Genomic DNA, 15,162 nt, shown 5'->3' on the forward strand with positions numbered 1-15,162 from the left:
TGAGGGAACATACACTCACTTAAAGGATTATTGGGAACACCTGTTCAATTTCTCATTAATGCAATTATCTAATCAACCAATCACATGGTAGTTGCTTCAATGCATTTAGGGGTGTGGTCCTGGTCAAGACAATCTCCTGGACTCCAAACTGAATGCCAGAATGGGAAAGAAAGGTGATTTAAGCAATTTCTGTCAATTTTTTGAGTATTTCACAATCTTTGTTGATGCTAGAGGTCAGAGGAGAATAAGCCGACTGATTCAAGTTGATAGAAGAGCAACTTTGACTGAAATTACACTTACACTCGTTACAACCGAGGTATGCAGCAAGCATTTGTGAAGCCACAACACGCACAACCTTGAGGCGGATGGGCTACAACAGCAGAAGACCCCACCGGGTACCACTCATCTCCACTTGTGCATCCCACAAATCTCCATCAACTGCAAGATGCTATCCTATCAATATGGGCCAACATTTCTAAAGAATGCTTTCAGCACTTTGTTGAATCAATGCCACATAGAATTAAGGCAGTTCTGAAGGCAAAAGGGGGTCAAACACAGTTTTAATATGGTGTTCCTAATAATCCTATAGGTGAGTATATTTTAAATCACCACATGTATGATTAAGCACATGTGTGATTGTTCTGTGGCCAGAACAAGTCCATCCAATTCGAGCAGCAAAGTTCTTTTTCAAGCTCGCAATGAAATCTGTCATCAAATCCGTGATTTGTACAAGGGATGAGATGCATTTGTGGAGTGTCGGAAAATACAGCATTCGGCTGACCAACGTGCTGCTAAACCATTCACTTTCCCTGTCATGGAAGTAGCCCCATATGTCACAAGAATGCATGCACATTTCATATCCAAACCATTGTCTTTAAAAAAAGCAGAGATTTTCCCAAAGACTATATCGCCAGTTGTGTGTCCTAATTAGAGTGCGGATCGGGCCAGATTTTTCTGTCCGAGCCCGGCCCGCGTCCGACAGAGCAGTAACCGAACCCAACCCGAGCCCAACAGGCATTAAGATAATTATGTCTGAGCCCGACCCTAGCCCGACACAGTTAAAATCGCATTTGTTTCTCATACTAATGACACATACGTTTGTTTGTGTGGAAAGCCCGCTTTTATTAAACAATTGTAGGAAGGCATTCGGAAATGTCAACAGATGAGCGCATCAATGCACACAGGGCAACAAGCGCCATTACCTACATAATAAGCTGTTTTAAATTCAAAATGTTCAATGCCTTATCGCGCTGATGTGACCGAGCCCGACCCGAACCCGAGCATCCTTTCTAAAAATCTGTTCGAACCCATCCTCTAGTCCTAATGGCAGCAGGCCGAGCTCCTCTCGGAAGTATTTGCCGTCAAAATACGGACAAATATGCACAACTGAGCAGTATCGGTTTTGTCTATGGACCCATCTACTGCTATAGACATAGTATCAGCTATCTTCAGTCTCCTAACAGCGTTTCATACACATCTGCAGCAAGAATTTCAACTCTACTACTGTTGGAAGTATCTGACGGGTAGGGTTACACAATTAATCAAATTTTAATCACGAACACGATTTTGGCTTTCCACGATCAAATTTGCGTAATCGAGCGATATTTTAAATGCGTCGGATTAAATTAACGGAATTTTCATAGAAGGCTCCAAGTGTTTTTGCAAAGCCATTCTACCATTCTGTAAACCACTGTCTGATCATATCCCAGTCAGAGTGGTTCCCTGCACCGAGCAGCTTAGTTTCTAGATGTAGACAATGCACAGAGGACAGAGTAAATTCCACAACAGATAGCAGTCAGTTATACGTCAGTCACAAGGTTTACCAGTTTACCAGTAAACGCAACATTTTGTCCCGTCTGTGTTGTTTTTCAGTCACAGCAGTGAAAAGTGCTTATATGTGTCTGTTAGCTCACAGGGCTCTAGTGTGCTAGTTAGTGTCTGTTAGCTTACAGCGCTCTAGGGTGCTAGTTTGTGTCTGTTAGCTCACAGGGCTCTAGGGTGCTAGTTTGTGTCTGTTAGCTCACAGGGCTCTAGGGTGCTAGTTTGTGGCTGTTAGCTCACAGGGCTCTAGGGTGCAGTTTGTGTCTGTTAACTCACAGGGCTCTAGGGTGCGACTAATATTTTTCCTAGGTCGCACCGGTGCATCTAATGTCCTTGCATCCGCTGCCTTTCCATAAACAAAGCAATGTTGTTTCATCGATATAGTTTAACGTTGCTTTACATGACACATTTCTTCTGTAAAACCGTGCCTGTAATTGGATCTCTCCTCTTACTCTCCGCGCAGCCCTGCACCCATTCACTCACACAAGACTCCCCAGCAACAGAGACAGAGCGGCGACAGCGCCGATCCACACTTCTGACATTTGTCCACAGTTTTAATTATTATTTACACAGCTGTATATTGTTAAGCAGGATAGGGAAACCTGTATAGTCTGCTATCGCGGCCGCCACGGCAAACTTCCATCGCACTCCCCCTCTCTCCCTAGCTCTTTTAATCAGTTATTGTTGAAAACAAGTGAAGGAACTTTCACTGAGATTATTATATATTTTTTTAATATATCCTAGGCTATTTATTTTAGACACATTTTTATTCATTCATTCATTTACATGTGTTGCAGCTGAATGTATGTACAACATACAACCTCAACATAAGAGGAATGTAGCACAATATGGATGTGAATAGCCTATGTCACTATTAAATGTGTTTTGGTTAAAATCAACAAATAATCGTGATGATTAATCGTGATCTCAATATTGATCAAAATAATTGTGATTATCATTTTGGTCATAATCATGTAGCCCTACTGACGGGTACGTTTTTTTTATTGCAGATGCCACGCTTGTTTTTATTTTATGATCATTTATCACCTCATCTACGACGGCCAGCATACAGTCCTTCATGGTTTCAGAGTCTGTGAATGGCTTTTTCATTTTTGCCAATATCCAGGAAACACGAAGGGATGCTATGGTAGCTCTTTTTTTGGGCTGTGAATGACCGCACCATGGTACTACTGCTCCAGTTGTAAGAAGCAATTAAACTCTGTACTTTTGGCCCGTGGCCGGCAAATGAATAGCCCTGGCTTAGGCCCATCTTTGCTTGTTATTCTTGGAAAACTGGCAATGCGTTTGAACATAGCATTTTCTATTGCTTTAGCTCAGCCATAATGTATGTTCAAGCCTATTCCACATCATAGTCAATCCCGCTTCTGTACGGTGGATGTGTATTGCTTTTATCTGCTCAGAATGCTTTGCTTACTCCTAGCTAAACAATTTTAGCAAAAGGTCCATCTCTGCACTCAGTGTCAGGTTTAAATCGCTGGTTGCAGTCTGAAGGATCGTTTCCATGCTCTGTAATTTTGAGGTTTCTCATTTATTTTATTAAGCTTGTAGCCACACGCTCACAAGTGTTAGACATCTTACAAAGTCATTTATGTGTGAGTCGCAATTACTGGGGTTTGGTGACACAGGACAGCAAGGAGAAGGATGGCCATTGTTACTGTGTTGTCTGAAGTGGTGCACAGGAATATGCTCATCGTTGAACCGAATGTGTGGCATAGGCACACCTTGCCTGGTGAGGGGCTCATGAACATCCTGGCCAGCATAGATGCTGGCTTGCTTCAAATGTAGTGATGTGCACATATCTAGAGTGTCATGCAGAGTCAATTATTTAAAATGACTAGCAAACGTTAGGTTGATCTATGGAAAGATTGTTTCAAAAGCATGGCTAAATTGATTAGTACAGTCCTAACATAAGTAAAGAGTTGTTTAGGCTGTGAGTAATCTGTTGGTGAACATTTAGGTAGGAACAACTTAATTTCCTGCATTTTCAGAAATATTATCCAGTTCCCTTTTGCCTAGTCTCCCTGTGAGGTAAGATGAAGTGTATCAGTATTATTTTGAAAGGTCTGGGTTCAGGTTTTAGTCATGGAGGTGGGATGTTTTAGCTAGGGCTCGGCGCTAACTTTGCCATGATGTTTCTGTCACCGCCTAACTGCAGTTCTGAAAAAATAAGTGCTTTTGCTGCTACGGCTGTCGCTCTTGCTTTCACGGCAACTGACCACACGATGATACACTGGATGTTACTGACGAAGCATGAGAGCGTGTTTTTAATGAGGATTCTACTGGCTCCATGGATTGTTCTGCTTGTGTACCTCTATTACACTTTTCTGACGCTTCTGGCTCCATGGCACACTTCAGTAGTGTATCTCTGAGCAGACACTGCTTGGCTGGTCAGCCACTAATTGCGTGTGACGACGTAACGGTTAGCCGTCAGCTAGCACTGCATTATCTTGCCTGCTTGAGATTTCTTGTTTCACTGTCTTTGGTATTGTTCTATACACTGACAGCTAGCTAAACTCTCTCCTAACAGGTTTAATGATGTTACAAGGAAAGTGTGAAACTGTGACATACCAAAAAAGACTAATCACTTCTAGGCTAGCTTATAACATACAATTTAGCATAAGGAATGTTCAGAATGTAATTTCATCAATTCAAATTATTTTCTTTAACATTACATGACTTTTAAACTGATACTGACATTTTTTTTTTCACATGTAAGCAATATTAAGTTCATTCATATGAGTGTAGCCAGTCTTGTGACTAGGGATGAGCGAGTACAGCAATATCTGTATCTGTTTACCACATGAATTATCTGTATCCGGATCCGTTCTCGGACTGGGCGGGGCCTAAACCGGAAGTGGTTGGATTTAACCCGGAAGTGGGTCAGGTTGTCTTCCCAGCTAACAATTTTTGGTTCCCATAACGTTCTGAGAACGTTCGTTTTTGGTTGTGGAACGTTCCCTGAAGGTTTGTTTTGGTTGTATTTTGGTTGTCTGTAGTTAATTGGAAGGTTTTCTTAACGTTCCGGGAACGTTCGTTTTTGGTTACAGGGAACGTTCTCGGAACGTTCGCCTAACGTTCTCTAAAAGTTACAACCTTTAGAGAACGTTAGGGGAACGTTCCGAAAACGTTGCAACCTTTAGCGAACGTTAGGGGAACGTTCCCTTAACGTTACAACCTTTAGAGAACGTTAGGGGAACGTTCCATTAGCGTTGCAACCCTCAGCGAACGTTACGGAATGGTCTCTTAACGTTAGGGGACGTTCGCTGTAACCATAACGAACGTTCCCAGAACGTTAAGAAAAGATTAGATTCCCATAACCTTTAAAAAAAAATAACACCCGTACCATTTGTGTGTATGTACTGTAAATACACACGTACATACATACAAAAGTTATATTAGTAGGAATGAATGAACAGGCAAACTTGATGGCATTTCAAAACTTTAATATTCAAACAACTGAAAAAAATACAAAAAAGATAAGGATGTAGTGCAAGATGCATAAAAATATTTGTAAAATGTGTGCAAAATAAGTCACAAAAACAATAATATATATTAATAAAAAAATTAAAAAGGGGATCATGGTTTCACGGCTCAGTCCTTCTCAGCTGGCCTATAAAGAAATAAAAGTTAGACATGTTATACTAAGAATGAACACATTGACAAAAATTTTTTGATTAACTTTATTATGAACATAACGCAGAAGAACTTCAATTTACCGTCTGTGTGGGGCAAACTTCAGAACTTGCCCAATCAAATCCTCCGCTTCTGCAGCAGAAGTTTTTCTGGCAGGCCGCTAGAGTAGAAGTCAAAATGAAGCAAAGTTATAAGTCAAATTAAAACCTCTTGTCAGCCAAGCTAAGCATAATACTAATGTGAACAATAAAATAACACCTGCCTGTTATAACCCTGCATACAGCCAGGTCCTGGAAGGCTTTCTTTGTCTTTCTTCCCCGCAAGCTGCACTGTCTCAGCAGCATGCGGCGGATGGCATCACCTCCAGTACAACCACCGAGGGTTGACAGGAAAGTTCCGGTAAAACATATAGTAACAAGTTATACATACAGTGTAGAGCTTGTACAATCTCATTTTGTAAGAGAAGTCAGTTCAGTTAAGATATTAGATTTTATGCAATTATATAGTGTTCGTCTTAGGGCAGAACTATGGCCACTTAATTACCATATTGTTTCTCCACACACACACACACACACACACACACACACACCACACACACACACACACACACACACACACACACACACACACACACACACACACACACACACACACACACACACACACACACACACACGTGAGCAACTTGAGTCTTACCTCTCATTTTGATCTTCATGTGTGAGACACCTCCCTCTGTGTGAGTTCTTCTGTTTAAAACAAAAACGTTATGTTACTCTAGTGATCCTTGCCATTAAATTGTACTTCATTGCAAACACAAAAATCAAAGCAACTGTACCTTCAACTGGGTCCCAAGATGAAGTGGCAGTCCGTGGTAGGGTCACTAAAGACTCATCCTGCTCTGGGCAACCAGCTGGTTTCCTGCATGGCGTTGATACATATAAAAATAAATTATATATGATTATTATATAAGATGAAGTTGATAGGTTGCCTGCACATGGCATTACAAAATATGAACCTATTCTATTATATTAGACAATATATATATATAAAAAAACTACTTACATGCAGGTGGTGGAGGAAGTGTTATCTGCTGAGCTGAAAAAAGACAGGAAGAGACAAACATCAGAACAATCCCATGATATGCACCATGTTGACTGTCAGTGGTTCCATGTTAAGAAATATGACTGGTTTCTTACATACATACATTTTAACTTACAGACAGGGCTTCCAGACGCACGCTACGTCCTGGACAGTTTATCTGGTCGTGCAACAGATTCATCTGTAATACAGAGACCATATCATTTGTACCGATTGCAAAATATGTGATTTGAAATATGTGAAAAAATGTAGTCTATAATTATGGTCTTACCATTGCTTGAAGAATCTGTCATGAACCTCCTTGGGCGTCGGCGCTGCCTTTTTTGGACACTTGCTTCATCTTCTGTCTCGATGCTGGACGTGTCCCTCAGCCGCCGACACCGGTCCACAGCTTTGGCGTAGGAATCTATGTTAAGAGAACATTTTTGATCCAGTAGCGCAAAAAAAGAAAAGCATTTCCATAGAGAGAAAATAATTTATTTACATATAGTATAGCAGCAATAGGTTACCTGTAGACAGCCATATTTCTTTGAACTGGATATTTGGCCCAGCTGCTGTTGGGCAGATAGCAAGCTGTGATTGGAGCAGAGGGAGGTGACAGGGAGCTCATCCATCTTCTCCTCAAATGTATCCATCCGCTGTGCCATGTGAACAATTTAAGTGAGTATTCTTACCTCTCATTTCCGTCTCCATGGCTGAGCCACCGCCCTATTTTTGTGATGATGTTCTGCTGTTAAGCACAACAAAAACGTTAGTTTCTCTCAAGTCCCTTTTCATGCAATTGTATTTAACTGAAAACATTCAAAGCCATTATACCGTCAACTGGGTCCCAAGCTGAAGTGGCAGGCTCCAGCTCTGGGCGACCGGTTGGTTTCTGTGTGGTGTTGACTCATCTAAAAAAAAAAAAAAAAAAAGTACACATGAATATTGGTCAGTTCATTTATGGTAGGTTTTTTGCACATGCCATTGCAAAAGATGAACCTATGCTGTTACGTTCAGACAATCAGTGAAGCCAGTACTGCAGCTGTGTAGCCGACACATATTACATCCCTTGCTGTATCCTTCACTCAGCTTGCGGATAACTGACTAAAATACGTTGCAAGATGGCCGCAGTCGACCTGCCTAAAAAGGACTTTGATTGTACTGGCTTTACTTATGTACTGTACACTACAACTAATTAAAAAAGGACCGAAAAAAATCTTATTTGTAACATAAACGCAAGCATGTTAACACGATGACACAACACAACACATACAATGCGACAAAGCAGACACGTCGTGCACAGCAGCAAACAAGGGGAAAGATGTAATCAATCCATCTAAAGCCCAACTCTGTCCTCGCCTTGTGAATGGGAGAGCTAGTGGCCTTCTAAGATAGCAAAATCAAACATGAAAAATCTAAATGTTAAACACTAAGAAGGCTTGACACAGCATGAGACTTTACTCCAAGTCTCACCTGGGGCTCAACACATGAACTCAGTATTGAGAACATGGTTTGTGCACAAAGAGTTTACTAAAAAGAAAAGATTTGGAGCAGCTCACTGCATGACTAGCATAGCAAAATGACGGACGACGTAGAAAACTTCTGCTGAAGTTAGTTGTTTACTTCAGCCAAACTTTTATGTTTGGTCAACCTGACAAGAACCGGAATATAACAAAGCCATACGAGGGAAAGAGTTTAATGTTAAACCACAAACCCTCCCATTACAACCACAACATCATTTAACTGTAAAGTATTTTCGCTTACCTCTCCGTGAGCGTTATAGCGTGGTCCTGGTCCGTGGCTTTTTCCTTCTTCTCCTAACGGAGGAATCGGTCTGCTCAGAGCAGCGGACCCCCTACTGGTGGGGGGCTGTAACGGTTCAGTTTACAAACTGAATAAAGAAGTGACTTTTCTTATTGTGAAAATCGTTCTATTGATAGATTCTTGTTTTAGTATTCACTAATACAGTTAAAAAAACGAAGTCAAGCACAAAAGTACTGTTTTAAGCTAAATTGAATTAAAATTAAATAAAAATAAATGCTATGCTGTTTATCTTACTTACATTTTGTAAGTCGAATCATTTTTGAGTGAATTTAAATCAAGTGCCAGCAAACCATGCTACAAACTCAGAACAACCAAAAACAACCAAACGGGAACGTTGTGTGAAGGTACGGCGCAACCGCAGGGAACGTTACAGTTGGTTGGTTCTCTTAACGTTTAGAGAACGTTATAACTAGGAGGGAACGTTCCCTAAACGTTAGTTTTTGGTTTGGTTCTAACTAACCTTTAGAGAACCAAAAACTAACGTTCCCTAACGTTCTCTAAACGTTCTGTGTCAGTGGGGTTGAAATGTGCGGGGCTTTAACCGGTATGTTATTTAAGCATGCACTTGATATGAGTTGATCAAAAATTGTTATATTTATTGCTGATTTGAAAACTATTTACATGACAGCATCAAGCTTCAGATCAATGGTGTTGTCATGGAAACAAAAGACTATATACAGAACGTTTTGCCACAATGAATACAACACATGCGGTTGCAATTATGAAGTAAAATGTAATGAACAAGAGTTTTCATACTCAATCTAACTTTCTTTTTTTAACTTTTTTTTTTTTATGATCAGTGTGATTTTTTTTTTTTCACACCAGGTATATGTGTGTGTGTGTGTGGTGTGTGAGTGAGTAGAGAGAGAGGGGCGGATGGCAGCTGACAGTAAAAAAAAAAAATCTCCGATGGCAGAGACGCAACGGGAGTCACATTTAAACCAAGCAGCATGTCTGAAACCCACGTTCACCAGAAATCTATTGGTTACTAAGTCTTTAAGTACTATAAACCGAAGTTAAAACAAACCTGAAGCTGAAGAAACCCAAACGTTAACGGAACAGATCCGCAGACCTGATTGACTGCCTGCCTGACGGAGCGGGAGAGAGAGAGAGAGAGAGCGAGAGCGAGGCCGAGGGAGCGCATTTCTCCATGTTTTGTGTGTGTGTGAGATTGATCCGAGCGGGTTTGTAGGCGGGGTGGCGCTCTGATTATCACAGAACGCTGCGCGGCCGATTGAGGAGTTGTATTCAATCCGAGCACGGATATTGACTCATATTACTCGTATAATACTTGTACTCGGCAAAAGTGCTTTATCCGTACCGAATATTCGTTTTAGCCGGATACTTGGATCACCCCTACTTGTGACTTATAGTTGCCTAGCAACCATGTAACGTTGCTATGACTAACAGTGCTATGACTAACACCGAGGTGTAATTAAACTCAGCGGAGATTTCCTTCTTCATTGAAATGGTTTGAACCTTCCCCTATGATTAAGCCACACCCCTTTCATAACTGGTGATCCATTTAAGGTAAGGGGCAGCTGTGCTCAGTGGTAGAGCGGTTGCCTGCCAATTGTAAGGTTGGTGGTTTAATCCCTGGCCCTGCAGTCCCATGTCGAAGTGTCCTTGGGCAAGACACTGAACCCCGAGTTGCCCCCGATGCTGTGCCATCGGAGTGTGAATGTGTGAGTGTTTGTCTGATGAGCAGGTGGCACCTTGTACAGCAGCCTCGGCCACAGTGTGTGAATGGTGAATGGTTCCTGTACTATGTAAAAGAGTTTGAGTAGTTGTTAAGACTAGGAAAGTGCTATATAAATACAGCACATTTAAGGTAGAGTCTTGTGTGAGGTATCGTTTAACTCAGCATTGACGTGCGAGGGCCCGTCCAACGCTGCTTGCAGCTTTAATCTATTAGTGATTCTGTTATCCGTCTCTCTTTCTGTCAGATTGTTGTATTCCTGTATTTAACTTACAGTATAACAGTCTGATGTCTCCCTTCCTCCCTTTCTCTCTCCCTTTCTGCTGTAGGTACCTACCAGGGTCAGTGGACTGGTGGAATGCGCCATGGCTACGGCGTGCGTCAAAGTGTTCCGTACGGTATGGCCTCTGTCATCCGCTCACCCCTACGCACCTCGCTGTCTTCCCTCCGCAGTGAGCAGAGTAATGGTACAGTACTGCGTGACAGCCTGTCTGACAGCCCTGCTGGTACACGCGGTGGCTTTGTACTCAACTTCCACTCAGATGGAGAAGGTTCAGAGAAGAAGAAGGGTCTTTTTCGCCGTGGCTCCCTCTTCGGGAGCCTTCAGCGATTGCGCAAATCAGACTCACGCTCATCAATTTCCAGTAAGCGCAGCTCAACACACAGTGACACCACCATGAGCCGCATCAGTTCAAGCGACGCCAACTCCACAATTAGCTTCGGAGACGGAGACCCAGGCGATGACTACCTGCCTCTAGAGGACAGTGTGGATGCCACCACCACCGAGTCATACATGGGCGAGTGGAAGAATGACAAACGCAGTGGCTTTGGTGTCTCCGAGCGCTCCAACGGCATGAAGTACGAAGGTGAGTGGTTGAACAATAAGCGCCATGGCTACGGCTGCACGATCTTTCCTGATGGTACCAAGGAAGAAGGCAAGTACAAGAACAACGCACTTGCCCGGAGCATCAGGAAACAGCTGATCCTGCTGAAGACACCAAGACCAAACAGAAGGTGGATCGAGCCATAGAGGGAGCAGTGAGGGCAGCAGCTATCGCCAGAACCAAAGTAGAGATTGCCATTTCCAGGTAAAATGTCCCGTGGCCAATTTTTGCCTTTATAGTGAAACACTGTTTCTCATATATTTATTTATTTGTGGTGGCTCGCCACATTATCAACATTGACTGCAACATATTGATTTATTTTATTTTAGAGATGTGCACATCACAATGATACGCTCCGCCCCTCCTTGTCCCTATACATAAATTCTGACCTGTCTGTAAATAGCCCAGCTGACGCCTCCTCTTCATCCAAATGCTTGACTGCATTCAACCTCTGTCTTTATCGTATATATTTCAATTCAATTCAATTTATAGTATCAATTTATAACAAGAGTTCTTAAGACACTGTTACAGATCTCAGTGCTGCATTTGACAATACTGACCATACCATCCTGTTACAGAGACTGGAACATTTAGTTGCCATTAAAGGAATTACACTAAGTGGTTTAAGTCCTGGTTAAGTTAATGATAAATCCTATACGTCCGCTAAAGTTAGCCATGTCGTTCCTCAAGGCTCAGTGCTTGGACCAATTCTATTCTCCTTATACATGCTTTCTCTAGGCAATATTATTAGGAAACACTCAATTAACTTTCATTGTTAGGCGAATGACACCCAATTATAGTCAGTTAGCTAAACAAGCATGCATTAAAGATATAAAATCATGGTTATTGTACTGGGCCCTAAACACCTCTGAACTTCATTATCTAAACATATAGATACTCTGGATGGTATTTCCCTGGTCTCCAGCACTACTAGCAGAAATCTAGGAGTTACTTTTGATCAAGATATATCCTTTAACGCCCATATAGACAAACCTCAAGAACAGTGTTTTTTTCATCTTCGTAACATTGCCAAAATTAGGAAAATCCTGTCTCAAAATGCTGAAAAACTAGTTGATGCATTTGTTACTTCCAGGCTGGACTACTGTAATTCCTTACTATCAGGTTGCTCAAAGAAGTCCCTTAAGACTCTCCATCTTATCCAGAATGCTGCAGCGCGTGTTCTGACAAGAACTAAGAAAAGAGATAATATTTCTCCTGGATTAGGTTCTCTGGGACATGGATGCACACAAATGGAAAGATAGAGGAGAGCGGAGATCAGTATGTCAAAGGAAAGTCCCATAGGCAGTCTAAAACTATAGTATAATTAAACAAAGAGACAAGGTAAAGAAAGGAGCCTGGTCAGGAAGAACGCTCCACTCCCCCTCTACTGCCCTGCCTCCCTTTAGTTATATTATATATATATATATATATATATATAATATATATATATATATATATCATTCAAACAGTCAATAGCTGTCAGCCCTGCCAATGGCTGTGAAAAAGGTCATTTGGCATGCTAATTATAATATTTCCAATAAACGCTCTAGCACAATTACTAGTGTGCCATTGGTTGAGCTACCACACGCCTACCTAAGGTTGCTTACCCCTGGATTAGAGTAGTAGAGTATGCAACTTGACTATTTGGCAGATGGAGCGCATTCATTATTGGGAGTATTGTCTTTGATACACCCATGCCAATAAAGCATTCTTAATTAACCCATCATTCTGACCCCAAATGAAATCTTTTGCCATCAAAATATGTTTTTTTATACATCAAATGCTCTGAAAATAATGTTAGTTGTTTACAACTATGCTCTTAATGATAAAAATAAATTAGAAGTATATTGATTGAATTATGGTTGTTTTACTGAATAACTTCTGTTTTCAACCAAAAACCCCAAACCACAACACTAAAGCTGAGATAGAAGAAGTATCAGATGTGCAGCAGTGTATCTATTAGGATGAAGATGAAGAATCAACGGATGAGGTAGAAACTAAAGCTGAAATAGTGGAAGTGTCAGAAGGGGAGGACTGCATCTATTATGATGAAGAATAGACTGATGAGAAAGAATCAGTGAGGAAGAGGACCCAGCTGAGATAGAAGAATATTTCCAGTCAAATGATGAAACATTGGCGGCTGGATAGCTCAGTTGGTAGAGCAGGTTGAACTGAAGTAAGACAAAAGGTGTAACACAGAATTGATTGACAATTTACACTGTATACTTTAAATAACAGTCAAACCAGGTGGAGTCATTTTGACCCAGAGGACAAAAGGCATTTGGGAGGACATTACATGGGTTAACTTTAGTGGAGAGGAGAAAGATTGAGAAAAAGAGAGCGGGGGGAGGATGGAAACAGAGTAAATAGAGAGACAGTGTTCAAGAGAGTAGGTGTGCGGGCTTAAGGGAGAGGAAGAGAAGCAAGTAGGCACATTCTTGGCTAGATAGCCTGTGTGTGTGTGTGTTTGTGTGTGTGTGTGTGTGTGTCGGTATGTGTGTCAATGTCAGTGTGTCTAAATAAGGCCAAGGAGGATGATGCTTATCAACAGCTGAAAAGGCCCCCCCCCCCAAACACACACTCCAGCCCCAGCTACACACACTCACACACACTCTCACACACACACACACAAATATGCTTTCTCTGGTATTCTCCTTGGTCAGTGTGAAAGAACGGGCTAAACTCTGTTGATGACATGACTGACCTTTAAGGCCCCGACACACCAAGCCGACTGTTGGCTGTCAGTTGTAGTTGGGCTGACGGCAACCAACTGTCAACCTAGTTAGGGCTGTGTGTCCAGCGTCGGTCGAACAGCCAATTCATATGATTTACTGTTCAACTCAAAAACGAGAGTGAGACAAACAAACAAACAAACAAACAACTATGAGAGGCACACACAAGCTCCTTTCATTTTTTATCTCATCTGATCAATCTAATACACATAAGAACCTTAAAAACTGGTCAAAAATGGTGTTTGAATGTTTCTTCTAAAGAACACAAAGCACAGCAGGACGTAGTAGGGCACCGCAGATCGTAGCAGGATGTAACAGGGCATAGCAGGACGTGTAGCAGGACCACAGCGACAGCTGCAACCATGATTTTGGAGCCTCCCTGATCCAAGGAAACATGTTGGGGATAAAGACCATAAGGACTCCAGGGAATGACTCCCCAGAGCTAGGTTAGTAACAAGCATTTCTGGGACATGGATGCACACAAATGGAAAGATAAGTGTGTCAAAGGAAGTCCCCTGGCTAAAACTATAACAGTATAATTAAGAGAGACAGGTAAAGAGAGGAGACTGGTCAGGCTGTACTGCCCTGCCTCTCTCTAGTTTTATTATATTATTGATTATATGGTAGTTTAAGTTTACTCTTAATGTGGTGACGGTATCTGCCTCTCAAACCCAGACCGTAAAGCTGATTCCACACTAGAGGAGCCTGATAGCTGAGGGCTCTGGCTCCCAGACTCTAGGAACCACAAGTAACTCGGAATTCTGGGAGTGTAGGGACAACACGGCACTAAGAGCTCTTCAAGATCAGAGGGTGCTTGACCATTTAGAGTTTTGTAGGTCAGGGAAGATTTTAAATTCAATCCTGGATTTTACAGGAAGCCAATGTAGGTGAAATTTGATCTCTTTTCTTAGTTATTGACAGAACACATGTTGCAGCATTATGGATGAGCTGGCAAGTCTTAAGGAACTTATTTGAACAACCTGATAAAGAATTACAGTAGTCCAGACTGGAAGTAACAAATGCATGGCCTAGTTTTTCAGCATCGTTCTGAGACAGGATGCTCCAAATTTTGGCAATGTTACGAAGATGAAAAATGCTGTTCTTGAGGTTTGTTTTAGATGGGCGTTAAAGGATATATCCTGATCAAAAATAACTCCTAGACAGTGTTGTAGTGCTGGAGGCCAGGGCAATACCATCCAGAGTAGCTATATATCCCTAGATAATGAAGTTTATAGGTGTTTAGGGCCCAGCACAATAACTGCATTTTTTCTGAGTTGAACATCAAAAAATTATGTAGGTCATACATGATTTTATATCATTTATGCATGCTTGAAGTTTAGGTAACTGACTGGTTTTGTCTGGCTTGATTGATAGAGATAATTGGGTGTCATCCGCATAACAGTTAATTCAGTGTTTCCTAATAATACTGCCTAGAGGAAGCATATAAGGAGAATAAAAGTGGTCCAAG

General features: G+C 41.6%; 1 protein-coding gene across 1 annotated transcript; it reads left to right on the plus strand.

Annotated features, from left to right (window-relative positions):
- Nucleotides 1-10,403: 10,403 nt before the first annotated feature.
- Nucleotides 10,404-11,108, plus strand: LOC116677616 (junctophilin-1; the record flags this gene model as incomplete). Its single annotated transcript, XM_032507984.1, has 1 exon — nt 10,404-11,108. A coding segment is annotated over one exon (705 nt), but the record flags the coding sequence as incomplete, so codon positions are not given.
- Between the last annotated feature and the right edge of the window lie 4,054 nt (nt 11,109-15,162).

Source organism: Etheostoma spectabile, unplaced genomic scaffold (assembly GCF_008692095.1).
Source record: "Etheostoma spectabile isolate EspeVRDwgs_2016 unplaced genomic scaffold, UIUC_Espe_1.0 scaffold00005406, whole genome shotgun sequence".
Classification (NCBI taxonomy): Eukaryota; Metazoa; Chordata; class Actinopteri; order Perciformes; family Percidae; genus Etheostoma; species Etheostoma spectabile.